The 27,852-nt window shown below is 38.6% G+C and overlaps 6 protein-coding genes across 6 annotated transcripts; 5 read left to right on the forward strand and 1 right to left on the reverse strand.

Annotated features, from left to right (window-relative positions):
* The first annotated feature begins 1,973 nt into the window (after window positions 1-1,973).
* Window positions 1,974-10,122, forward strand: LOC114191455. Its single transcript, XM_028080627.1, has 7 exons — window positions 1,974-5,466; window positions 5,511-7,682; window positions 7,784-8,170; window positions 8,711-8,847; window positions 9,175-9,598; window positions 9,703-9,840; window positions 9,928-10,122. Exons 1-7 carry the CDS (start codon window positions 3,634-3,636, stop codon window positions 10,120-10,122), a joined length of 5,286 nt encoding a protein of 1,761 aa, XP_027936428.1. The 5' UTR covers window positions 1,974-3,633.
* Window positions 10,123-10,557: 435 nt separating this feature from the next.
* On the forward strand, window positions 10,558-12,439 carry LOC114190994. The gene has a single exon (XM_028080103.1). It carries the CDS (start codon window positions 10,566-10,568, stop codon window positions 11,451-11,453), a length of 888 nt encoding a protein of 295 aa, XP_027935904.1. The 5' UTR covers window positions 10,558-10,565; the 3' UTR covers window positions 11,454-12,439.
* Window positions 12,440-12,532: 93 nt separating this feature from the next.
* LOC114190995 (ferritin-3, chloroplastic-like) lies at window positions 12,533-14,963 on the reverse strand. Its single transcript, XM_028080104.1, has 5 exons — window positions 14,492-14,963; window positions 14,287-14,347; window positions 13,711-13,773; window positions 13,550-13,615; window positions 12,533-12,883 (listed from the first exon to the last, which is right to left on the reverse strand). The coding sequence occupies exons 1-4, from the start codon at window positions 14,728-14,730 to the stop codon at window positions 13,589-13,591; spliced, it is 390 nt and encodes a 129-aa protein (XP_027935905.1). The 5' UTR covers window positions 14,731-14,963; the 3' UTR covers window positions 12,533-12,883; window positions 13,550-13,588.
* An 823-nt stretch (window positions 14,964-15,786) lies between these two features.
* Window positions 15,787-16,272, forward strand: LOC114191457. The gene is made up of 2 exons (XM_028080628.1): window positions 15,787-15,963; window positions 16,051-16,272. The coding sequence occupies exons 1-2, from the start codon at window positions 15,787-15,789 to the stop codon at window positions 16,270-16,272; spliced, it is 399 nt and encodes a 132-aa protein (XP_027936429.1).
* A 1,016-nt stretch (window positions 16,273-17,288) lies between these two features.
* LOC114192150 lies at window positions 17,289-27,779 on the forward strand. Its single transcript, XM_028081772.1, has 2 exons — window positions 17,289-18,041; window positions 24,515-27,779. Exon 2 carries the CDS (start codon window positions 25,735-25,737, stop codon window positions 26,791-26,793), a length of 1,059 nt encoding a protein of 352 aa, XP_027937573.1. The 5' UTR covers window positions 17,289-18,041; window positions 24,515-25,734; the 3' UTR covers window positions 26,794-27,779.
* On the forward strand, window positions 18,989-20,926 carry LOC114191458. The gene has a single exon (XM_028080629.1). It carries the CDS (start codon window positions 18,989-18,991, stop codon window positions 20,924-20,926), a length of 1,938 nt encoding a protein of 645 aa, XP_027936430.1.
* Window positions 27,780-27,852: the final 73 nt, after the last annotated feature.

Below are 27,852 nucleotides of genomic sequence, written 5' to 3' on the forward strand. Positions count from 1 at the left end.
ATTATATTGATTTATTCATTAATTAACTTAGTCTAATTGAGTATGAATAAATTAGATTGAAATTTGTTTATGATTGAAGTAAATTTTACATAACTAACTTTATAAAATTTTAGTGATTGATATATGATTATCATAAACTTTTTAGAGATATTTAGTAGAATGATTAGATTAATTTATTAGTGATCAATTCAATTTAATTGAGTCCAAATAAATTAGATTGAATTTTGTTTATGATTGAATTAAATTTCACATAACTAACTTATGTAAAATTTTAGTGATCGGATATGATTATCATAATCTTTTTAGAGATATTTATTAGGATAACTAGATTGGTTTATTTAATGACTCATTCAATCTAATTGAGTCAAATAAATTAGATAGAATTTTGTTTTTGATTGAAATGAAATTCACATAACTAATTTTTGTAGAATTTTAGTGCTCGGGTATGATTAATTCAATTTAATTGAGTCTAAATGAATTAGATTGAGTTTTGTCTATAATTGAAGTAAATTCACATAACTAACTAATAAAATTTTAGTGATAAGTTTGACATGAATAGTATAGTATTCACTCTTTATATGGGTTATATATGCATATTGAATTAGTTTGGATTAATTTACTACAATTTATTTATTATTGTACTTGAAATGTTAAATTATTTTTTTAAGTACAATTTAAAAAAAATATCATATTAACACAAATAACTTGCTAATTAGAGAATTGGTTAAAATGAGTTAAAGGTAAACAAAATGAAATATTAATTCAATTTAATTTGATATATTCTTTTAATAAATTGGATAATGTATTTTGTTAAAACATTACTTGTCTACTAAACACACTAATTTTGCGAAGTTAGAAATACTAGAAATACTAGAAATAATAATAATAATAATAATATAATAGTAAAAGTTCTTACTTACTTCTCGATCATTGTTTTTCCATGTATCAAAAATATGTCATTGAAGTTGCGGACATAATTAATAAAGTCTAGTTAGAAACATAAAATTTTATGACCCTTAAGTGTTGGTAAATATTTTTTTGAATATTGTCATTTTACTTTTGAAACATATATATATATATATATATATATATTCACACGACTTTGTAAAAAATCTGTAATTATTTTGTGCAATTTTTAAGTCAGGTTTAAAAATACATACATAGTAAAAAAAATATATATACACAAATGAAATTTGTTAATTCGTTAACTTCAAGATGCATTTAAAGCTAGATGTTGAACATTTTTTTAAAAAAATTGTCTCATGATATTGCCATCAACAAGTAAAAATTTACTTTTATTTTATTTTATTATTTTCACGTAGTTCAGATCATATAATGTATAAAATAACGATAACAAATTAAATAACGTGACTGAACATACTTTGTCACAAAATCATTGACTTTTAGGTAACTTTTTTATTATAATTTGATTTAAAAGATAAATCAATTCCTTACAATATATATATATATATATATATATATATATATATATATATATATTAAAAGATAACACTGGTTAAAATATATAAAACAAACTGTAAATATCGATTTAGTTTCACGCGTTTTTTAATTTTTTTTGTCTTTTGTTCAATTATCTTTAGATCTTTTGTTTCTCTCTTGCCTTTCTACATAAGTTTAGTGATATTATAGTGATGTATTATTTTATAACTTCATTACTTTATAACTTTTATAATGTTTCTAAGAAGGTATCTACTTTAAAGTCAACTTGACACACTTTATAATTATCAACTCATGGTACATGTTTACTTCTCCCAACTTAAATATATAATTATTACAAATTTATAGCAAAAACATGAAATCAATTATATTAAAAAAATATAACATCTTTTATATGTATACATAACCTATGTAGACATAGTGGACAAGTATATCCCTAATTTTATTAAGTTATTACTAAATGTATAAAAAATATATTTTATTTATTTAATTTTATATAAATAGTCAAAATTCGCTTTCTATTTCATTTCCCTCCTTTGTATCACTCGATTCCCTCCGGTGGCTTTCCTTCTCACTGTCATCAAGTGAAAAACACTCCACGGGCTTAGATTTGGTAGGTATCGCTCTTCTCGCCATCTACCTGTTACCAAATAAACCTCTTCCTTTCTTAATTCGCCATTTTTGTTTTTACATATTTTCGTCGATTCTTGCATGTTGAAGGTTGCATCTTTCTTTTCAATATTGAATCTTTTTTACTATGGGGGTATGTGCAAGCGCGATGAAGTGAAGTTTGTTGCTGGAAAGATTAAAAATTTACTGTCTTTGGTGGTCAGAGTTGCGCCAGTAATTGATTGCTTCCCTGATACTCTCCTGTGTCCAATCACAATTTTACCATTACATGCAAGATTGCTAAGATGTAAAAGTTGGAGACATTTGATTGATAAGCACTTACAATAAGCATTTTTGTTTGAGCAATTACTGTTCAACTGGTTTAACAATTACTGGAAAAGTATAAAATTATTATAAGAAATAAATCTGTATCAATTTATGATTAGTTATTGGTAGACATTGTGGTTGTCATATTAACTAGATAAATTGTCTTAGAATTTTTTTTTCATAACACTTGACTGATTAGTCTGTTTGAACTTTGAAGGACATCAAAATCTTGGAGGTAGTTGGAACTGGTGCGTGAAATAGCTTGCAGGATTTGGAGGACTTCCGACTAACCATAGGATAAATCTCAGGTACACAGGTTTACAAAGGTTATGAAATAGAGATCCAAGTAATCAGGTTTATAGTTTAGATGCTAAATATATGTGATGGTATAAAGAAAATAAGATAGGAAAAGACTGCCGCTTCTTATCTGAATTAAAGTATATATTGTGCTTTTAATTGAAAAGGGTGTCTTTAGGGTCAATGATGCATCTAGCTACCTAGGTAAAAGCTCAGTTTTTGTTGACTTATTTATCTAAATAATGACATGCTCTTATACTCGCAGTACATTGTTTTATAGGTAAATTTTTACTGGCCTTATAAAAAGATGTAAGTTCTTTGCAATCTCATGGATTACCTTACCTTCCTATATATTTCTTATCAGCCAGTTTGAAGGACCATCATTAACACACTCAGTTATTGTAATGTATGATGACAATTACAATATATTTTTCTGAATCTGTTAGTATGAGCTCAATTTTCTCGCACGATTATCATTTCATACTAAAACTTAATGCAAAATAAGCTTTAAACCAGAAAACTTGCATGAAACCTAGATGGCAGCATTTAACAAATCTGTGACAGCAATGAATTTCTACATAATGTGATAGATATGGTATTGTGTACAAAAGGAGGGCCAAACAAACAGTTGAAACAGTTAGAAACAGTTAGGAATGTAAACTGTAACAGACCTATATAAGTCTGTTAAAGGTCTAGGTGTTTTTCTTGTTAAGTCTGTTTTTCGGTTACGGAAGCGTGGGAAGGGCTGAGAGAGGGTCTCTCAGAGTTTGGTGCAAAGTGTGTGTAAGAATCAAGTTCTTGGGATTTTCTCCCTGTTACTGCAGTGGGAGATATACCCATATTCAATAAAGCAGGCTGTTAGCTAAGTCCAGCAATTATCAATCCTATCAATTGGTATCTAGAGCTGGGATCTTGGCACTGTGGTCACAGCGTCACCTGGGTATGGTGAATACAAGAATGGAGGCAAGATTGGATGGATTGGAAAAGTTGCTCCAAGAAATGGCGCAAGATCGTGATAAAACTGATAATGAGAATCATGATCGCTTTCAACGCATTGAAGACTTGCTGCGAGGGGTTTCAGGGCTGGTGGAGAAGATATCTTTGGGAGAGCCAACAGGGCAGTCGTCCTCAACAGGACATTTTCGTCCTCATGATCGTCAGAAGGAGGAAACAGATATGGGATTGTGTCCGTCGCGTTGGAGGAAACTGGATATTCCAGTTTTTGTGGGGGAGGAGGCCTATGGCTGGACAAATCGTTTAGAACGATATTTTCGATTGAAGGCTGTGTCGGAGGAGGAAAAAATGCAGGCGGTAATGGTAGCGTTGGAAGGGAAAGCTCTCAATTGGTTTCAGTGGTGGGAAACCTGTCATCAGACCCCTTCTTGGGAAGAGTTTAAAGTAGCAGTGGTTAGAAGGTTCCAACCAACTATGTTACGGAACCCTTTTGAAATCTTGATAGGCTTAAGTCAGAATGGAACGGTTGATGAGTATATTGAGCAGTTTGAGATGTATGCAGGATTCTTGAAGGGAATTGAGCAAGAATACTTGGTGGGGATCTTCTTGAATGGTCTGAAAGATGACATTAAGGCAGAAGTCAAATTGTATGACCCTGCTACGCTGGCAGATTTAATGCTTAAAGCCCAAATGGTGGAGGAGAAGATTCGCGTGCATTCGAAGGCAGGTTATTCATCTCTGAATAGGTCTACCACTACCTCCAAACCTTATACAGTGACAAGAAGTTTTTCCAGGGAGCCAACAGCCTCAGGAAGTTCTGTCAATTTCAATGACGAAAAAGGGAAATCGGGGGAGACCACTAGTATTGCCAGCAACACATCAGGAGGGCAACGTCTTAGAGGAGCACCCTTTAGGAAATTGTCTGAGGCTGAGTTACAAGACAAGATCAAGAGAGGCCTTTGTTTTCGGTGTGATGAGAAGTATGGCCCTAACCACATTTGCAAAAACAAACAACTCCACATGTTGTTGTTAACAGAGGAAGAAATGACGGGATTAGAGGGTGTTCAAGACAAACCTGAGGTCAATGATGAAATGGGGACTGCAAAGGGGCAAGTTTTGCAACTCTCCTTGTGCACCATGGCTGGGATCACTACAAAGAAGTCCTGGAAGTTATGGGGTAGTATTGGATCTGAACGAGTAGTGGTGTTGCTGGATTGTGGTGCATCCCACAACTTTATTTCCTCCAACCTTATTTCTAGATGTGGGCTGCAACAGGAAGACACACCTCCATTCGTGGTGGAAGTTGGTGATGGCCACAAGGTACGGTGCCAAGGTAAATGCCAAGGATTTTTATTGGATTTACAGGGATTCCAGGTTCAACAACAATTTTTCGTCTTTGATTTGAGTGGGGCAGACATTGTGTTGGGGCTGGAATGGCTGGCTAGCCTTGGGGAGGTCAAGGCAGATTTTGGTCAGTTAAAGTTAACCATCAGGAAGGGTGATACAGAGAGGCTTATCACAGGAGATCCAACCTTATCAAAATCGCAGTCTTCCTTGAAAACTCTGCTGCACGAATGGCGAAACGAAGGATCATGTTTTCTGCTGAAATGGGGAGAAGAAAAGGAGGGCAACCACACTCTAGATATCCCTGCTACATTGCTTCCAATTTTAGAGCTCCACGAGACAGTTTTTCAAGAGCCCATAGGCTTACCCCCTAGCCGCAATCATGATCATGCTATTCACCTCCAGCAGGGAGCTACAATCCCTAACCTCAGACCCTACAAATACTCCCATCAGCAGAAAAATGAAATTGAGACCTTGGTACAAGAGATGCTTCATGCTGGGATTATTAGACCTAGCATCAGTCCGTATTCAAGCCCCATAATTTTGGTTCGAAAGAAGGATGGGGGTGGCGATTTTGTGTCGACTATCGGCCTTTAAACAAAATTACCATCCCTAATAAATTCCCAATCCCTGTAATTGAGGAATTATTGGATGAATTGGCTGGGGCTGTGCTCTTTTCGAAATTAGATTTGAAATCCGGGTATCACCAAATTTTGATTAGGAAATGTGATGTTGAGAAGACTGCCTTCCGCACTCATGAAGGCCATTACGAATTCCTAGTCATGCCCTTTGGGTTGACTAATGCACCAGCTACATTCCAATCCCTAATGAATGACATTCTCAAGCCCTATCTACGGAAATCAGTGCTGGTTTTCTTCGATGATATTTTGGTTTACAGCCCCACCTTAGAGCAGCATGCAACTCATTTGACAGAAGTTTTGCAGGTACTGCAACGTCATCAGTTGCGATTGAATAAGAAAAAATGCAGTTTTGGGCAAGCTAGTTTGGAATATTTGGGCCATATTATTTCTAGTAAAGGGGTAGCAGCAGATCCTCAAAAGGTTGAGGCTATGCAAACGTGGCATGTCCCTAAGAATCCTACGTCTTTGAGGGGATTCTTGGGTCTCACAGGGTACTATCGGCGTTTTGTGCAAGGATATGGGAGCATTGCTAAACCTCTAACCAAATTATTAACCAAGGAAGGGTTTCTTTGGACAGCAGAAGCTCAACAAGCTTTTGAGACGCTAAAACAGGCTGTTACTCAGCTGCCTATCTTAACAGTTCCAAATTTTTCCAAGCCTTTTACTGTTGAAACAGACGCCTCTAGTAAAGGCTTGGGCGCTGTCTTGTCGCAGGAGGGAAAACCCCTGGCCTTTTGGAGCCAAGCTTTGTCTGAAAGAAGCCAGAACAAATCTGTCTATGAAAGGGAACTAATGGCGGTGGTTCAAGCCATAAATAAATGGAAGCATTATTTGATGGGAAGTCACTTCATAGTAGTTACAGATCAAAAAAGCTTGCGATTTCTCAATGACCAGCGGCTATTAACGGAGGAACAGTTCAAATGGGCCTCGAAATTAATTGGGTTTGATTTCGAAATCACTTACAGACCAGGAAAGGAAAATACAGTGGCGGATGCGTTATCAAGAAAGGGGCATTTCCTCGCTTTATCCAGCTTTCATATTGATGAGTGGGAAGCCTGGGAAAAGGAAGTTCATCAAGATTCTAAACTTACCTCCTTAATCCAGGATCTTATGGTAAATTCGAAGGCTCACCCTGGATATGAATGGACGAAAAACAGATTGTTTTATCAAGGGAAATTGGTGTTACCAAAGCTTTATTCCCGCATCCCTCTTATTATTAAGGATCTGCATGAATCCCCGTTTGGTGGCCATAGCGGCTATTTCAGAACATTGAAAAGGATAGCAGGTGTGGTATATTGGGATGGTATGCGGAAGGATATCAAAAACTTTGTCATGCAGTGTGAGATCTGTCAACGTAATAAAGCAGAAACCTTGGCTCCTGCAGGGTTACTCCAACCTCTACCTATTCCCACGCTTGTGTGGTCGGACATCTCAATGGACTTCATAGGAGGGTTACCTAAGGCACAAGGGAAAGATACCATTTTCGTGGTGGTGGATAGATTGACCAAATATGCACATTTTTTCCCCCTTTCTCATCCTTACACAGCAGCAGAGGTGGCTCACGTATTTCTTAAAGAAGTGGTCAAGCTTCATGGGTTTCCTTCCACCATTGTATCTGATCGCGATCAACTTTTTTTAAGCAACTTTTGGCGTGAATTGTTTCGACAGGCAGGGACAAAGCTGAAGTTTAGTACCGCCTACCACCCACAAACGGACGGCCAGACCGAGGTAGTGAACCGTTGCTTGGAAACGTACCTTCGTTGCATGACGGGGACGCAACCTAAACAATGGCCCAAGTGGCTGCCTTGGGCAGAATTTTGGTTCAACACCAATTACAATGCTTCCTCACGAATGACTCCTTTTAAAGCTCTCTACGGACGTGACCCTCCCCTACTTCTAAAAGGGACTACAATTCCTTCTAAAGTTGCTAGTGTGAATCAGCTACAACAGGAACGAGATGATATGCTTCAGGAACTCAAAGCGAACCTCTGTAAAGCCCAGGATCAGAATCGGGTTCAGGCCAATAAACATCGTAGAATGGTGGAATATCAGGTAGGGGATTGGGTCTATCTGAAGTTGCAGCCCTATAGGCTTAGGTCCTTGGCTAAGCGACCCAATGAAAAGCTCTGTCCTCGTTTTTATGGGCCTATCAGGTGCTTACTCGTGTTGGTCAGGTCGCTTACCAGCTGGACTTACCTCCCCATAGCAGAATACATCCCGTATTCCATGTCTCGTTGTTGAAGAAAGCTGTTACACCACCTGCAGTGCCTCAATCCTTGCCTCCAGTTTTGGCTGACGACTATGTGTTGGAAGTTGGTCCTGAGCACTTGTTGGACGTTAGGCGTACACCCCAAGTAGATCTCGAAGTCTTAATTCAGTGGAAGGATCTTCCACCCTCAGACAACAGTTGGGAATTAGCTGAGTGCATTTCTAGGGAGTTCCCCGACTTTCACCTTGAGGACAAGGTGAAACTCCATGGAGGGGGTAATGATAGATATGGTATTGTGTACAAAAGGAGGGCCAAACAAACAGTTGAAACAGTTAGAAACAGTTAGGAATGTAAACTGTAACAGACCTATATAAGTCTGTTAAAGGTCTAGGTGTTTTTCTTGTTAAGTCTGTTTTTCGGTTACGGAAGCGTGGGAAGGGCTGAGAGAGGGTCTCTCAGAGTTTGGTGCAAAGTGTGTGTAAGAATCAAGTTCTTGGGATTTTCTCCCTGTTACTGCAGTGGGAGATATACCCATATTCAATAAAGCAGGCTGTTAGCTAAGTCCAGCAATTATCAATCCTATCATAATGGAATGCAGATTTTGAGCGCAGAACGGCAATGCAACTTTGTAAGCATGGACAGTCTCTATGCATGAGTGCTAAGGTGATCTAGAGTAAGTACTTTAGAGTGAAGATGCATGTATGTGCACAATGAATGCTGCATGAAATTAGATGACAGTGCACATGAGACCCAATGGCAGCAGAATTGGGTCTGTGACAGCAGAAAAAGGAATATGACTATGGCAGTATGACAGCAGAACCTAGATTGTGACAGCACTATTATAATATGAAACTAGAATGAACAATTGCAGAAATGCAGATGCACATGCAGAGCTGAAAATCAAGTCCCAGTGGAGAAATGGAAAGGAGAATTGAATGCTGCTCCAGAATTATGCAACGTGAATTCAAACCAGTATAGCATGAAACCTAAGTGGCAGAATGGGTCAATGTAAAACTAATATATGGATCAATTTGGGTTCATGACAAAAGTCAGTTAGTACACTAAAACCAAACCACATACATTTAGAATAGAAACAGAATGTTCAGCAGACTAATGCATAAAACCAAACAGAATAAAACCAAACCACATACACTAAAACCATTGATAAGATGAGTGTGTTATTGACTTTACATTTTGATTTATATAATGTGATGATTATTTTGTTGTGGATTGCTTTAAATTACCCGGTACTTTAGAAAAAATAATATATTATGTTTAAATTGCTTATTGTTTTGATTTTTAATTGAATGTTATTTCCAAAATGTGCCATGACAGGGATACAATGGCAGACGATGGTGTGCAGAACCCGGATCCTCCACATGCAGACGATGGTGTGCAGAACCCGGATCCTCCACATGCAGACGATGGTGTGCAGAACCCGGATCCTCCACATGCAGACGATGGTGTGCAGAACCCGGATCCTCCACATGCAGACCATGGTGTGCAGAACCCGCATCCTCCACATGCAGACCATGGTGTGCAGAACCCGCATCCTCCACCTCCAGAGGATGAATTCCCTGATTTAGGACAAACACTAGATGAGACTTATCGGGTTTTATTATACATGGTGGTGAATTTAACCACCACGAAAAAATCTTATATTAGGGATATCATCTCATGCCACTACTCGTTAGAAGAGTGTGAGACATTCTCTGCTACCTTGAGAGCACAACATCCTACCCCCTTGACGGCAGTGCAGGTAAGTAAAGAAGTAGTAACATTATAAGTAATTGTTTTGTTAATTTTATACATTGTTAATTCTATAGATAAGCATTAACATTTTTATTTATTTTTTTTTTTCAGATTAGATGTTTCTTTCTGCAAATATCAGACTTATTTAAAGATTATTGCCGCACTCTCAAGTGCGGTGTCTCTGGACTTATCACAGACTTGGATGAGGGAACGTTCGACGTGATTGATCCAGACAACCCTCTGCATAGGGTAAGTAGTAAATAATGCTTAATAATTAAATAAATATTAATATATAACTTCATTTGACGTATATTTAATTTTATCTAATCTTACCAGGTTACATTTTCTACCCTTGTACGTAAGTACAAGGGAGTACGCGATCATTTCAAGGCCCTACGCACCCTTTTTCCACACATATGGCGTCGGTATAAAAAACCCCCACCTCGTCGCGATCAGATCATGCGGCGACGGAACAGGAGGCTAGGACCGGGAGAGACGCCGGGAGAGACAGAGACACCTAGAGAGACATGAGGGACGTTATTCACTGTAGGGGTTAACACGTGTAGACTTATGACTGTTATTCACGTTCCCTGAAATCATGCTTATGTGGTTACTGTCAGTTTTATTTTTTGTTATAAATGTATTGCTGCTACGTTGAATAAAATAAGCCATTTCTTCATATCAATCTCATAATACTGTACACTTTACCTGGTTCTGTTTTTTCCTTCTCCCGATTAAATTATTTCCCTTTCAACTCCAACAATCTGGTATCCAGAGCTGTTTTCTTACGGGCCTGTGAAATAATGGACGTTGAATCAAATTTCTCCCAAGTAGCACCTCCGGTCTTTGACGGAGAGAACTACGATGCCTGGGCGATAAAAATGGGGGCTTACCTAGAGGCTTTGGATCTTTGGGAAGCCATTGAAGAAGATTACGAAATCCTTCCGCTGCCCGAAAATCCCACCATGACCCAGATGAAAAGTTACAAGGAGAAGAAAACTCGGAAAGCAAAGGCGAAATCATGTCTCTTTGCTGGTGTTTCGGCAACCCTCTTCACTCGAATCATGACCTTAAAAACAGCAAAAGAAATATGGGAGTATCTAAAGAAGGAGTATGCAGGGGATGAAAGGATTCGAGGTATGCAAGTGTTGAATTTGATGAGAGAATTTGAGCTTCAAAAGATGAAGGAGTCTGAGACCATTAAAGAGTACTCAGACAGATTGCTTGCCATTGTTAACAAGGTAAGATTACTTGGCACAAATTTTTTGGATTGCAGAATTATCGAAAAAATTCTTGTAACTGTGCCAGAAAGGTATGAGGCATCCATAACCACTCTAGAAAACACAAAAGATCTGTCCAAGATTACCTTGGCAGAGGTGTTACATGCCTTGCAGGCCCAAGAGCAACGGAGGCTTATGAGACAAGATCAAGTGGTTGAAGGTGCATTACCGGCAAAGCATCACAGTGGAAAGAAAAACTTCAAGAAGCATAAACAAACAAGCGGTGAAAACACTACATACAAAGGCAAGGGCAAAAAGAAAAATTACCCACCTTGTGAGCATTGCGGAAAATTGGGTCATCCACCATTCAGGTGTTGGAAAAGACCAGATGCAAAATGCAACAAGTGTAATCAGCTTGGACATGAAGCTGTAATTTGTGGAAGCAAACAACATGAAGTCAATGCCCAAGTTGTTGAGCAAGATGACGAAGATCATATTTTCTCTGCTTCAATTTTTTCAGCAAAGAGTAACTCTGAATCTGAAGTAAGGGATTCACCATGTTCTTGGAAAACTGGACTATCCATTGGGGTCATGTGTTGTAAGGTATCAATAGGTGGAGATGATGGTTCAGGAGGACTTTGATCAAGACCTGGATTGACAGAGACATTGGAAATATTTGACTCAACCACTGGAATAGGGAGAACTTGTTGTATGACATGAACATCTTGAACAGCCGGTTGGGCTTCATTCATTAAGAGATCATATCATGGTTGGTCATTTTTAAAGATGTCAGCTTGTTTGTCGAATCATAGAGGCGTTGGATATCATTGGCATAGATGTTCTGAGCCATCTTCCAAAAGGAGTGACATGTTTTGAAGGCTCTGATGGACATCAAAAGTCTTGGTTCCACCGACTGCCACAACAAAGCACATAGTTGGAAATCTGCCTGTTTCCACTGTTTAGCTTTTTCAGTAAGTACATGGCTTTCATCTTTCTCAAGGTGGTCGTGATGTCCTTGACAAAGAAACCACATTTAGACGGCAACAGACCAAGATAGATAATTTCAGCCATTTAGTTTCTCAGAAGGGATGTAGGGCTTCCAAAGAATGAAATAGCACCTCCAACACTTCTAGTGGCCTTTTCAGATCAAGGGGACAAAGAAAACAAAGAGAAGATGCAGAAACAGTGAGGATTTTTGAAAACCCTAGGGAGATTTCCGCAAGGGAGGCTTCTGGACTACACCGAAATGGAATTTTAAGGGTCAAAACAGACAGAGGAGACTTCGGAAAGAGCTATGGAAGTGGTGTGGTGAAGATCCAACAAGAGGATGGTGGCACGTGGACTTCACGCGCATGTTCGAAGCAGAGAGAGATGTGGCGCGTGAATGGGAGTCTGGATCCGGCACCGGCGGGGGTGGCTATCGCTCGGAGAGGCGCTCCAGATTTAGTGGTCGCCGGCGAAAACTAGGGTGGCCATTGACGGCGGTCGGCGGCGAACAGCAGCTGACGGTGGCGGACGACGACAAATTGGCAAAAAAGAGTGGTTAACACGTTGGAGAGCTCCAAACAGAGGTGGACATTAGCAAACAGGCAAGACATATGCGGATAGCAGTGATTAGTGTTGCCGGACAAGACGAGATGGAAACCAGAGCGGGATAAACCCGCTCTGATACCAACTTAAGATTAAAAACAGATTAATATATCTTCATAAGGCTTTTTGGATCCTTCTTATGTTCATCTTATTTATAGTGATTAAGAGTTGATACAATGAGGAGTTGGACAGTCAAGAGGCTTGTCCTAGACTGCTAGGTACAATGATTAGAGAAAAATCAACACTCAACTACCTATTAAAGTCCTATTGACTACACTGTCATAAGTAGTCCTAATAATTATTCCAATGTCAAAATTCTCTTCAAGCTCACTGTTAAGAGATGCACGAATGTAAAGCTATATTTTAAAATTAAAACAAAACAAGTCTACACCAAGTTTCTCTTCAACAATTAGTGTGGTAACCTCAAGCATCCATGTAGCTAGATTGTATCCATCAGGGGCTGGAGTGATTCATCCAAGATCCTGCAGAACAAATAGGAAAGGAATTTAACACATTAAAAAAATAATAAACTCAACAATATAAAAAAAAAAGTTTTCCTTCAAAAAAAATCAGTATTTTAGTTTAAACTAGTAAATAGTAATGAAAGAGGAAAAGTCATGTCAGAACACACAAGTAAGGTCATGGTTGATAATACTCTATAGTCTTCAACACAAGAGTGAATTAAATTGAGGTCATTCCATGTCAATGAAAAATGTATCACTAGTGGACAAAATGGAGCAACGAAGGGAGACCAATTTGTGGACTTGATTACGAATGGGAACATTTTATGGGGCACCCCAATTCCAATATATTCTCTCCTTTAATTATCAAAACATAAACATCTTTTCTTTTCATTTATCACCCACTTTCTAAATTTATTTAATTCTTAATTAATTTATAGTTGCAATAAGAATATAAATAAATTGCAATTTTTTTCTCAAAGATGATGTCCTTTGCCTACTCTTATGAGCTGAGCAACGTACTCAGATATTTTTAATAGCTTCCACCTACCCAAATAAAAATAAAATATTTTTCCTTGGTCAATTTAAAATCTAAAGTATGTCAATTGAATATTGATAAAAGTCACTTAATAATCTATCTAATAAAGTACAAGACAAAAGCTCCCTTAATTTGCAACACCACATTACCTGTTCATCTAAAAATTCGCTTTCAATAAAATCTGTCAATTACACATCATTGTTCTTTGAGGCAACCTGTCAAACAACATGTAACAAGGTCAAAGAAAGGAATACATATTTTAATAACATCAAATTGGACATAAATGTGACAAACAAAAAACTCATCTTACAGTGTGCAAGTTAAGAAGCTTCTCATTTGTTAGCTTCTCCAAAAGACAGAGCAAGTTCCCTTGCTGCAACAAGAAACAAACACAAACACATTTAGTGTCATACTTAGAAATTTATAGGGGAAGTTCATCAGGCAAAGTGAAAACTCTGAACAAGTTGTTTTACATCATCTGTTACATATTAAATGAATGTGGTAAGAAATTATATATTTTATAAAATTAACAAATTAAGTCAACATGTGCATACAAACTAAACACGCATCTCTCGTTAAAATAAATGCACACAGTGCACCAAAAGAGAATGGTTTGGTTATAAATTATATGAAAAAAAAAAAAAAAACAGAACGAGAGGGTCATACACACAAACCATACAGGGCATCTCCCATTTCCTCATGGTCAAACTCAGAAAGAGGCCTCACAATAGATTGCAACTTCACTTTTCCACCACGTTTGTTATGAAAATTACATTAACGTAAACAAATTTCTCAGTATCGCTTTCTAGAAAGCAATCTTGAAAATTAGCATTTGAAATTTTATATAGAATCTTTGTGTAGATTAAAAGCTGTAACTGGTTTATACCTGATATTCCATCAATTTATCAACATGCTCTCTTTCCTCCTCACTTGACTCCTTAAAAAATCTGCAACGATGAAATCAAAAGCCATAATGTACTCCCACCCATAAAAATAAAGTGAAATTTATAAGGGGTTATCGTTGGTGAATATAACTAAAAAGAGCATTTAAGTTTGGAGTAGGAAAAGATAGAAGCAGAGAACCAACCCACTTGATTTGTTCGTTGACAACAACTTCATATTCATTGGTGTACTTCTGGCGAACAAGGGAAGCTTCTGGAAGTATGGGGACAAGGTCGAACTCCTTCTTGACCTCTTCAAAGGAATGTCGGTGGAGGTGGGTGGCGTGGTCGGTGCCGTCTGGGGCCGACCCAAGACGTTGTCCTAGACGATGTCGTCGGAGGTTGTCGATGAAGTGAGTCGGCATGGTCGAAGACGTACCTGTAGCCATAGGGGTAGGGGTGGAGATTAGGGTTGTTATTGGGGGTGGAGCGGAGGTGGATGAGGGTGGTAGTAGGCGGCGAAGATTTTAGCAAAGAGGTCGTGGGTGAGGCGGGAGGGGAGCATGGCAACGACGGAATCGGAGGGTAGGGAGAGGTTGGAGAGGACAACGAGGGCCAGAGGATGTGAAATGAGCTCAAAACCACAATGCACTCAACAACAAGATATTAAACCTAGTTTTTCATATTATTTTTTTGTCAAGTAGATTAAAAGCAAATACTGTGTTTTCAATATCTTCCTCTCAGCTCATTCTTGCTGTGTCGGTTTAGTTCATACCATATTAAATCACAAATTTGTTTGTTTTGTAGCAAAGTAAATACTATTTTCAAAAATCAAATCACAATATGTCTATCATAATTTATTTTTCTAATAAATTTAAGGTGTTTGATGGTTGTGAATTAAAAATTGATATTTTGAAATATTAAAATCGATTTTGATGAATTCACACCTTTCACCATAGCATTATCGTAACGAAAAATTACTTTTTTTTTTCTTTTATATAAAATTTAAAATTTTATACTTTTTAGAGGTTAAATATGATATTTTTGGATCAATTTCAAATGCAAATGAGCATCTTAACATTCTTTTCACTTGATGGATAGTTTTTCGCCCTTTATCACAGAGTTTAATTTTTTTAAGGTTAAAATACCTTTTTGGTCCCAATTTTCGTCAATTTTTTTGAATTAGGTCCCAATTTTCGCGGGGTGCTCAAATAGGTCCTAAATTTGGTAAATTTGATTCAATTAGGTCCTAATTGGGTAACGCCGTTTAAATTGATAACGTTTCACTGTACAGTTGGCTTTTCCTTGCTACGTGTCGAAATACTAATCCTACGTGTCAGTGTTTGCTTTATAATGAGATGGTTAATTAGGGGGTTAATGACATTAAGTTTTTAATTAAATGCAAGAAATGAAAATTAAAAAAGAAAGTGTTAGGGTTTATAAAAAGTCGAAGAAGCCATCTCGTCGTGTGTGACCTTGCTCATGGTTGAAGCTTTGTTGCAGCTATGTCTCGGACCCAATCATCTTCTTCATACTGTAATAACTGCGTGCAGCGTAGTGTTCCCGCTTCTCGCACTCAAGCTTTAAGACCTATTTGCGATTGTGGGCAAGCTGCAGTTGTGCGGACAGCAAGAACTCCGAGAAATGTGAGTAGAAAATTTTGTGGTTGTGCTAACTACAAGGTAAGATCGATTTAATTGAATCAATTGCTATTGTTCTGGGTATGTCTGATTTAATGAATCTTTTATGTATTTTCTGTTCATCAACAGCGGCAGAGTGAAGGTGGTGGTGTTTCCTGCAATTTTTTTCAATGGTGGTACGAAGACGTTGATGAAGAAAAAGAAGTTCTTATTGTGAACCAAAACATGAAAATAGAAGATCTCGAGAATGTAGTTAAGGATCTGAAAAAATACTTTAATGTATTAGCCGTAGTTGTTAGTATCGTTGGGTTGATAATCGTTGTGATGTTGGCGTTGATGCTGAAAGATTGACAAAAAAAGGGTAAATATTTTATGAATATTGTCATTTTACTTTTGAAACACACACATATATACATACATATATATATATATATATATATATATATATATATATATATATATATATATATATATATTCACACGACTTTGTAAAAAATCTGTAATTATTTTGTGCAATTTTTAGAATATAGCGATTTTAAATTCGTCAAATTTATATTAATAAGTCAGGTTTAAAAATACATACATAGTAAAAAAAATATATATACACAAATGAAATTTGTTAATTCGTTAACTTCAAGATGCATTTAAAGCTAGATGTTGAACATTTTTTTAAAAAAATTGTCTCATGATATTGCCATCAACAAGTAAAAATTTACTTTTATTTTATTTTATTATTTTCACGTAGTTCAGATCATATAATGTATAAAATAACGATAACAAATTAAATAACGTGACTGAACATACTTTGTCACAAAATCATTGACTTTTAGGTAACTTTTTTATTATAATTTGATTTAAAAGATAAATCAATTCCTTACAATATATATATATATATATATATATATATATATATATATTAAAAGATAACACTGGTTAAAATATATAAAACAAACTGTAAATATCGATTTAGTTTCACGCGTTTTTTAATTTTTTTTGTCTTTTGTTCAATTATCTTTAGATCTTTTGTTTCTCTCTTGCCTTTCTACATAAGTTTAGTGATATTATAGTGATGTATTATTTTATAACTTCATTACTTTATAACTTTTATAATGTTTCTAAGAAGGTATCTACTTTAAAGTCAACTTGACACACTTTATAATTATCAACTCATGGTACATGTTTACTTCTCCCAACTTAAATATATAATTATTACAAATTTATAGCAAAAACATGAAATCAATTATATTAAAAAAATATAACATCTTTTATATGTATACATAACCTATGTAGACATAGTGGACAAGTATATCCCTAATTTTATTAAGTTATTACTAAATGTATAAAAAAATATATTTTATTTATTTAATTTTATATAAATAGTCAAAATTCGCTTTCTATTTCATTTCCCTCCTTTGTATCACTCGATTCCCTCCGGTGGCTTTCCTTCTCACTGTCATCAAGTGAAAAACACTCCACGGGCTTAGATTTGGTAGGTATCGCTCTTCTCGCCATCTACCTGTTACCAAATAAACCTCTTCCTTTCTTAATTCGCCATTTTTGTTTTTACATATTTTCGTCGATTCTTGCATGTTGAAGGTTGCATCTTTCTTTTCAATATTGAATCTTTTTTACTATGGGGGTATGTGCAAGCGCGATGAAGTGAAGTTTGTTGCTGGAAAGATTAAAAATTTACTGTCTTTGGTGGTCAGAGTTGCGCCAGTAATTGATTGCTTCCCTGATACTCTCCTGTGTCCAATCACAATTTTACCATTACATGCAAGATTGCTAAGATGTAAAAGTTGGAGACATTTGATTGATAAGCACTTACAATAAGCATTTTTGTTTGAGCAATTACTGTTCAACTGGTTTAACAATTACTGGAAAAGTATAAAATTATTATAAGAAATAAATCTGTATCAATTTATGATTAGTTATTGGTAGACATTGTGGTTGTCATATTAACTAGATAAATTGTCTTAGAATTTTTTTTTCATAACACTTGACTGATTAGTCTGTTTGAACTTTGAAGGACATCAAAATCTTGGAGGTAGTTGGAACTGGTGCGTGAAATAGCTTGCAGGATTTGGAGGACTTCCGACTAACCATAGGATAAATCTCAGGTACACAGGTTTACAAAGGTTATGAAATAGAGATCCAAGTAATCAGGTTTATAGTTTAGATGCTAAATATATGTGATGGTATAAAGAAAATAAGATAGGAAAAGACTGCCGCTTCTTATCTGAATTAAAGTATATATTGTGCTTTTAATTGAAAAGGGTGTCTTTAGGGTCAATGATGCATCTAGCTACCTAGGTAAAAGCTCAGTTTTTGTTGACTTATTTATCTAAATAATGACATGCTCTTATACTCGCAGTACATTGTTTTATAGGTAAATTTTTTACTGGCCTTATAAAAAGATGTAAGTTCTTTGCAATCTCATGGATTACCTTACCTTCCTATATATTTCTTATCAGCCAGTTTGAAGGACCATCATTAACACACTCAGTTATTGTAATGTATGATGACAATTACAATATATTTTTCTGAATCTGTTAGTATGAGCTCAATTTTCTCGCACGATTATCATTTCATACTAAAACTTAATGCAAAATAAGCTTTAAACCAGAAAACTTGCATGAAACCTAGATGGCAGCATTTAACAAATCTGTGACAGCAATGAATTTCTACATAATGTGATAGATATGGTATTGTGTACAAAAGGAGGGCCAAACAAACAGTTGAAACAGTTAGAAACAGTTAGGAATGTAAACTGTAACAGACCTATATAAGTCTGTTAAAGGTCTAGGTGTTTTTCTTGTTAAGTCTGTTTTTCGGTTACGGAAGCGTGGGAAGGGCTGAGAGAGGGTCTCTCAGAGTTTGGTGCAAAGTGTGTGTAAGAATCAAGTTCTTGGGATTTTCTCCCTGTTACTGCAGTGGGAGATATACCCATATTCAATAAAGCAGGCTGTTAGCTAAGTCCAGCAATTATCAATCCTATCAATTGGTATCTAGAGCTGGGATCTTGGCACTGTGGTCACAGCGTCACCTGGGTATGGTGAATACAAGAATGGAGGCAAGATTGGATGGATTGGAAAAGTTGCTCCAAGAAATGGCGCAAGATCGTGATAAAACTGATAATGAGAATCATGATCGCTTTCAACGCATTGAAGACTTGCTGCGAGGGGTTTCAGGGCTGGTGGAGAAGATATCTTTGGGAGAGCCAACAGGGCAGTCGTCCTCAACAGGACATTTTCGTCCTCATGATCGTCAGAAGGAGGAAACAGATATGGGATTGTGTCCGTCGCGTTGGAGGAAACTGGATATTCCAGTTTTTGTGGGGGAGGAGGCCTATGGCTGGACAAATCGTTTAGAACGATATTTTCGATTGAAGGCTGTGTCGGAGGAGGAAAAAATGCAGGCGGTAATGGTAGCGTTGGAAGGGAAAGCTCTCAATTGGTTTCAGTGGTGGGAAACCTGTCATCAGACCCCTTCTTGGGAAGAGTTTAAAGTAGCAGTGGTTAGAAGGTTCCAACCAACTATGTTACGGAACCCTTTTGAAATCTTGATAGGCTTAAGTCAGAATGGAACGGTTGATGAGTATATTGAGCAGTTTGAGATGTATGCAGGATTCTTGAAGGGAATTGAGCAAGAATACTTGGTGGGGATCTTCTTGAATGGTCTGAAAGATGACATTAAGGCAGAAGTCAAATTGTATGACCCTGCTACGCTGGCAGATTTAATGCTTAAAGCCCAAATGGTGGAGGAGAAGATTCGCGTGCATTCGAAGGCAGGTTATTCATCTCTGAATAGGTCTACCACTACCTCCAAACCTTATACAGTGACAAGAAGTTTTTCCAGGGAGCCAACAGCCTCAGGAAGTTCTGTCAATTTCAATGACGAAAAAGGGAAATCGGGGGAGACCACTAGTATTGCCAGCAACACATCAGGAGGGCAACGTCTTAGAGGAGCACCCTTTAGGAAATTGTCTGAGGCTGAGTTACAAGACAAGATCAAGAGAGGCCTTTGTTTTCGGTGTGATGAGAAGTATGGCCCTAACCACATTTGCAAAAACAAACAACTCCACATGTTGTTGTTAACAGAGGAAGAAATGACGGGATTAGAGGGTGTTCAAGACAAACCTGAGGTCAATGATGAAATGGGGACTGCAAAGGGGCAAGTTTTGCAACTCTCCTTGTGCACCATGGCTGGGATCACTACAAAGAAGTCCTGGAAGTTATGGGGTAGTATTGGATCTGAACGAGTAGTGGTGTTGCTGGATTGTGGTGCATCCCACAACTTTATTTCCTCCAACCTTATTTCTAGATGTGGGCTGCAACAGGAAGACACACCTCCATTCGTGGTGGAAGTTGGTGATGGCCACAAGGTACGGTGCCAAGGTAAATGCCAAGGATTTTTATTGGATTTACAGGGATTCCAGGTTCAACAACAATTTTTCGTCTTTGATTTGAGTGGGGCAGACATTGTGTTGGGGCTGGAATGGCTGGCTAGCCTTGGGGAGGTCAAGGCAGATTTTGGTCAGTTAAAGTTAACCATCAGGAAGGGTGATACAGAGAGGCTTATCACAGGAGATCCAACCTTATCAAAATCGCAGTCTTCCTTGAAAACTCTGCTGCACGAATGGCGAAACGAAGGATCATGTTTTCTGCTGAAATGGGGAGAAGAAAAGGAGGGCAACCACACTCTAGATATCCCTGCTACATTGCTTCCAATTTTAGAGCTCCACGAGACAGTTTTTCAAGAGCCCATAGGCTTACCCCCTAGCCGCAATCATGATCATGCTATTCACCTCCAGCAGGGAGCTACAATCCCTAACCTCAGACCCTACAAATACTCCCATCAGCAGAAAAATGAAATTGAGACCTTGGTACAAGAGATGCTTCATGCTGGGATTATTAGACCTAGCATCAGTCCGTATTCAAGCCCCATAATTTTGGTTCGAAAGAAGGATGGGGGTGGCGATTTTGTGTCGACTATCGGCCTTTAAACAAAATTACCATCCCTAATAAATTCCCAATCCCTGTAATTGAGGAATTATTGGATGAATTGGCTGGGGCTGTGCTCTTTTCGAAATTAGATTTGAAATCCGGGTATCACCAAATTTTGATTAGGAAATGTGATGTTGAGAAGACTGCCTTCCGCACTCATGAAGGCCATTACGAATTCCTAGTCATGCCCTTTGGGTTGACTAATGCACCAGCTACATTCCAATCCCTAATGAATGACATTCTCAAGCCCTATCTACGGAAATCAGTGCTGGTTTTCTTCGATGATATTTTGGTTTACAGCCCCACCTTAGAGCAGCATGCAACTCATTTGACAGAAGTTTTGCAGGTACTGCAACGTCATCAGTTGCGATTGAATAAGAAAAAATGCAGTTTTGGGCAAGCTAGTTTGGAATATTTGGGCCATATTATTTCTAGTAAAGGGGTAGCAGCAGATCCTCAAAAGGTTGAGGCTATGCAAACGTGGCATGTCCCTAAGAATCCTACGTCTTTGAGGGGATTCTTGGGTCTCACAGGGTACTATCGGCGTTTTGTGCAAGGATATGGGAGCATTGCTAAACCTCTAACCAAATTATTAACCAAGGAAGGGTTTCTTTGGACAGCAGAAGCTCAACAAGCTTTTGAGACGCTAAAACAGGCTGTTACTCAGCTGCCTATCTTAACAGTTCCAAATTTTTCCAAGCCTTTTACTGTTGAAACAGACGCCTCTAGTAAAGGCTTGGGCGCTGTCTTGTCGCAGGAGGGAAAACCCCTGGCCTTTTGGAGCCAAGCTTTGTCTGAAAGAAGCCAGAACAAATCTGTCTATGAAAGGGAACTAATGGCGGTGGTTCAAGCCATAAATAAATGGAAGCATTATTTGATGGGAAGTCACTTCATAGTAGTTACAGATCAAAAAAGCTTGCGATTTCTCAATGACCAGCGGCTATTAACGGAGGAACAGTTCAAATGGGCCTCGAAATTAATTGGGTTTGATTTCGAAATCACTTACAGACCAGGAAAGGAAAATACAGTGGCGGATGCGTTATCAAGAAAGGGGCATTTCCTCGCTTTATCCAGCTTTCATATTGATGAGTGGGAAGCCTGGGAAAAGGAAGTTCATCAAGATTCTAAACTTACCTCCTTAATCCAGGATCTTATGGTAAATTCGAAGGCTCACCCTGGATATGAATGGACGAAAAACAGATTGTTTTATCAAGGGAAATTGGTGTTACCAAAGCTTTATTCCCGCATCCCTCTTATTATTAAGGATCTGCATGAATCCCCGTTTGGTGGCCATAGCGGCTATTTCAGAACATTGAAAAGGATAGCAGGTGTGGTATATTGGGATGGTATGCGGAAGGATATCAAAAACTTTGTCATGCAGTGTGAGATCTGTCAACGTAATAAAGCAGAAACCTTGGCTCCTGCAGGGTTACTCCAACCTCTACCTATTCCCACGCTTGTGTGGTCGGACATCTCAATGGACTTCATAGGAGGGTTACCTAAGGCACAAGGGAAAGATACCATTTTCGTGGTGGTGGATAGATTGACCAAATATGCACATTTTTTCCCCCTTTCTCATCCTTACACAGCAGCAGAGGTGGCTCACGTATTTCTTAAAGAAGTGGTCAAGCTTCATGGGTTTCCTTCCACCATTGTATCTGATCGCGATCAACTTTTTTTAAGCAACTTTTGGCGTGAATTGTTTCGACAGGCAGGGACAAAGCTGAAGTTTAGTACCGCCTACCACCCACAAACGGACGGCCAGACCGAGGTAGTGAACCGTTGCTTGGAAACGTACCTTCGTTGCATGACGGGGACGCAACCTAAACAATGGCCCAAGTGGCTGCCTTGGGCAGAATTTTGGTTCAACACCAATTACAATGCTTCCTCACGAATGACTCCTTTTAAAGCTCTCTACGGACGTGACCCTCCCCTACTTCTAAAAGGGACTACAATTCCTTCTAAAGTTGCTAGTGTGAATCAGCTACAACAGGAACGAGATGATATGCTTCAGGAACTCAAAGCGAACCTCTGTAAAGCCCAGGATCAGAATCGGGTTCAGGCCAATAAACATCGTAGAATGGTGGAATATCAGGTAGGGGATTGGGTCTATCTGAAGTTGCAGCCCTATAGGCTTAGGTCCTTGGCTAAGCGACCCAATGAAAAGCTCTGTCCTCGTTTTTATGGGCCTATCAGGTGCTTACTCGTGTTGGTCAGGTCGCTTACCAGCTGGACTTACCTCCCCATAGCAGAATACATCCCGTATTCCATGTCTCGTTGTTGAAGAAAGCTGTTACACCACCTGCAGTGCCTCAATCCTTGCCTCCAGTTTTGGCTGACGACTATGTGTTGGAAGTTGGTCCTGAGCACTTGTTGGACGTTAGGCGTACACCCCAAGTAGATCTCGAAGTCTTAATTCAGTGGAAGGATCTTCCACCCTCAGACAACAGTTGGGAATTAGCTGAGTGCATTTCTAGGGAGTTCCCCGACTTTCACCTTGAGGACAAGGTGAAACTCCATGGAGGGGGTAATGATAGATATGGTATTGTGTACAAAAGGAGGGCCAAACAAACAGTTGAAACAGTTAGAAACAGTTAGGAATGTAAACTGTAACAGACCTATATAAGTCTGTTAAAGGTCTAGGTGTTTTTCTTGTTAAGTCTGTTTTTCGGTTACGGAAGCGTGGGAAGGGCTGAGAGAGGGTCTCTCAGAGTTTGGTGCAAAGTGTGTGTAAGAATCAAGTTCTTGGGATTTTCTCCCTGTTACTGCAGTGGGAGATATACCCATATTCAATAAAGCAGGCTGTTAGCTAAGTCCAGCAATTATCAATCCTATCATAATGGAATGCAGATTTTGAGCGCAGAACGGCAATGCAACTTTGTAAGCATGGACAGTCTCTATGCATGAGTGCTAAGGTGATCTAGAGTAAGTACTTTAGAGTGAAGATGCATGTATGTGCACAATGAATGCTGCATGAAATTAGATGACAGTGCACATGAGACCCAATGGCAGCAGAATTGGGTCTGTGACAGCAGAAAAAGGAATATGACTATGGCAGTATGACAGCAGAACCTAGATTGTGACAGCACTATTATAATATGAAACTAGAATGAACAATTGCAGAAATGCAGATGCACATGCAGAGCTGAAAATCAAGTCCCAGTGGAGAAATGGAAAGGAGAATTGAATGCTGCTCCAGAATTATGCAACGTGAATTCAAACCAGTATAGCATGAAACCTAAGTGGCAGAATGGGTCAATGTAAAACTAATATATGGATCAATTTGGGTTCATGACAAAAGTCAGTTAGTACACTAAAACCAAACCACATACATTTAGAATAGAAACAGAATGTTCAGCAGACTAATGCATAAAACCAAACAGAATAAAACCAAACCACATACACTAAAACCATTGATAAGATGAGTGTGTTATTGACTTTACATTTTGATTTATATAATGTGATGATTATTTTGTTGTGGATTGCTTTAAATTACCCGGTACTTTAGAAAAAATAATATATTATGTTTAAATTGCTTATTGTTTTGATTTTTAATTGAATGTTATTTCCAAAATGTGCCATGACAGGGATACAATGGCAGACGATGGTGTGCAGAACCCGGATCCTCCACATGCAGACGATGGTGTGCAGAACCCGGATCCTCCACATGCAGACGATGGTGTGCAGAACCCGGATCCTCCACATGCAGACGATGGTGTGCAGAACCCGGATCCTCCACATGCAGACCATGGTGTGCAGAACCCGCATCCTCCACATGCAGACCATGGTGTGCAGAACCCGCATCCTCCACCTCCAGAGGATGAATTCCCTGATTTAGGACAAACACTAGATGAGACTTATCGGGTTTTATTATACATGGTGGTGAATTTAACCACCACGAAAAAATCTTATATTAGGGATATCATCTCATGCCACTACTCGTTAGAAGAGTGTGAGACATTCTCTGCTACCTTGAGAGCACAACATCCTACCCCCTTGACGGCAGTGCAGGTAAGTAAAGAAGTAGTAACATTATAAGTAATTGTTTTGTTAATTTTATACATTGTTAATTCTATAGATAAGCATTAACATTTTTATTTATTTTTTTTTTTCAGATTAGATGTTTCTTTCTGCAAATATCAGACTTATTTAAAGATTATTGCCGCACTCTCAAGTGCGGTGTCTCTGGACTTATCACAGACTTGGATGAGGGAACGTTCGACGTGATTGATCCAGACAACCCTCTGCATAGGGTAAGTAGTAAATAATGCTTAATAATTAAATAAATATTAATATATAACTTCATTTGACGTATATTTAATTTTATCTAATCTTACCAGGTTACATTTTCTACCCTTGTACGTAAGTACAAGGGAGTACGCGATCATTTCAAGGCCCTACGCACCCTTTTTCCACACATATGGCGTCGGTATAAAAAACCCCCACCTCGTCGCGATCAGATCATGCGGCGACGGAACAGGAGGCTAGGACCGGGAGAGACGCCGGGAGAGACAGAGACACCTAGAGAGACATGAGGGACGTTATTCACTGTAGGGGTTAACACGTGTAGACTTATGACTGTTATTCACGTTCCCTGAAATCATGCTTATGTGGTTACTGTCAGTTTTATTTTTTGTTATAAATGTATTGCTGCTACGTTGAATAAAATAAGCCATTTCTTCATATCAATCTCATAATACTGTACACTTTACCTGGTTCTGTTTTTTCCTTCTCCCGATTAAATTATTTCCCTTTCAACTCCAACAATCTGGTATCCAGAGCTGTTTTCTTACGGGCCTGTGAAATAATGGACGTTGAATCAAATTTCTCCCAAGTAGCACCTCCGGTCTTTGACGGAGAGAACTACGATGCCTGGGCGATAAAAATGGGGGCTTACCTAGAGGCTTTGGATCTTTGGGAAGCCATTGAAGAAGATTACGAAATCCTTCCGCTGCCCGAAAATCCCACCATGACCCAGATGAAAAGTTACAAGGAGAAGAAAACTCGGAAAGCAAAGGCGAAATCATGTCTCTTTGCTGGTGTTTCGGCAACCCTCTTCACTCGAATCATGACCTTAAAAACAGCAAAAGAAATATGGGAGTATCTAAAGAAGGAGTATGCAGGGGATGAAAGGATTCGAGGTATGCAAGTGTTGAATTTGATGAGAGAATTTGAGCTTCAAAAGATGAAGGAGTCTGAGACCATTAAAGAGTACTCAGACAGATTGCTTGCCATTGTTAACAAGGTAAGATTACTTGGCACAAATTTTTTGGATTGCAGAATTATCGAAAAAATTCTTGTAACTGTGCCAGAAAGGTATGAGGCATCCATAACCACTCTAGAAAACACAAAAGATCTGTCCAAGATTACCTTGGCAGAGGTGTTACATGCCTTGCAGGCCCAAGAGCAACGGAGGCTTATGAGACAAGATCAAGTGGTTGAAGGTGCATTACCGGCAAAGCATCACAGTGGAAAGAAAAACTTCAAGAAGCATAAACAAACAAGCGGTGAAAACACTACATACAAAGGCAAGGGCAAAAAGAAAAATTACCCACCTTGTGAGCATTGCGGAAAATTGGGTCATCCACCATTCAGGTGTTGGAAAAGACCAGATGCAAAATGCAACAAGTGTAATCAGCTTGGACATGAAGCTGTAATTTGTGGAAGCAAACAACATGAAGTCAATGCCCAAGTTGTTGAGCAAGATGACGAAGATCATATTTTCTCTGCTTCAATTTTTTCAGCAAAGAGTAACTCTGAATCTGAAGTAAGGGATTCACCATGTTCTTGGAAAACTGGACTATCCATTGGGGTCATGTGTTGTAAGGTATCAATAGGTGGAGATGATGGTTCAGGAGGACTTTGATCAAGACCTGGATTGACAGAGACATTGGAAATATTTGACTCAACCACTGGAATAGGGAGAACTTGTTGTATGACATGAACATCTTGAACAGCCGGTTGGGCTTCATTCATTAAGAGATCATATCATGGTTGGTCATTTTTAAAGATGTCAGCTTGTTTGTCGAATCATAGAGGCGTTGGATATCATTGGCATAGATGTTCTGAGCCATCTTCCAAAAGGAGTGACATGTTTTGAAGGCTCTGATGGACATCAAAAGTCTTGGTTCCACCGACTGCCACAACAAAGCACATAGTTGGAAATCTGCCTGTTTCCACTGTTTAGCTTTTTCAGTAAGTACATGGCTGTCATCTTTCTCAAGGTGGTCGTGATGTCCTTGACAAAGAAACCACATTTAGACGGCAACAGACCAAGATAGATAATTTCAGCCATTTAGTTTCTCAGAAGGGATGTAGGGCTTCCAAAGAATGAAATAGCACCTCCAACACTTCTAGTGGCCTTTTCAGATCAAGGGGACAAAGAAAACAAAGAGAAGATGCAGAAACAGTGAGGATTTTTGAAAACCCTAGGGAGATTTCCGCAAGGGAGGCTTCTGGACTACACCGAAATGGAATTTTAAGGGTCAAAACAGACAGAGGAGACTTCGGAAAGAGCTATGGAAGTGGTGTGGTGAAGATCCAACAAGAGGATGGTGGCACGTGGACTTCACGCGCATGTTCGAAGCAGAGAGAGATGTGGCGCGTGAATGGGAGTCTGGATCCGGCACCGGCGGGGGTGGCTATCGCTCGGAGAGGCGCTCCAGATTTAGTGGTCGCCGGCGAAAACTAGGGTGGCCATTGACGGCGGTCGGCGGCGAACAGCAGCTGACGGTGGCGGACGACGACAAATTGGCAAAAAAGAGTGGTTAACACGTTGGAGAGCTCCAAACAGAGGTGGACATTAGCAAACAGGCAAGACATATGCGGATAGCAGTGATTAGTGTTGCCGGACAAGACGAGATGGAAACCAGAGCGGGATAAACCCGCTCTGATACCAACTTAAGATTAAAAACAGATTAATATA

This window comes from Vigna unguiculata, chromosome 7 (genome assembly GCF_004118075.2).
Source record: "Vigna unguiculata cultivar IT97K-499-35 chromosome 7, ASM411807v1, whole genome shotgun sequence".
NCBI classification, from domain to species: domain Eukaryota; kingdom Viridiplantae; phylum Streptophyta; class Magnoliopsida; order Fabales; family Fabaceae; genus Vigna; species Vigna unguiculata.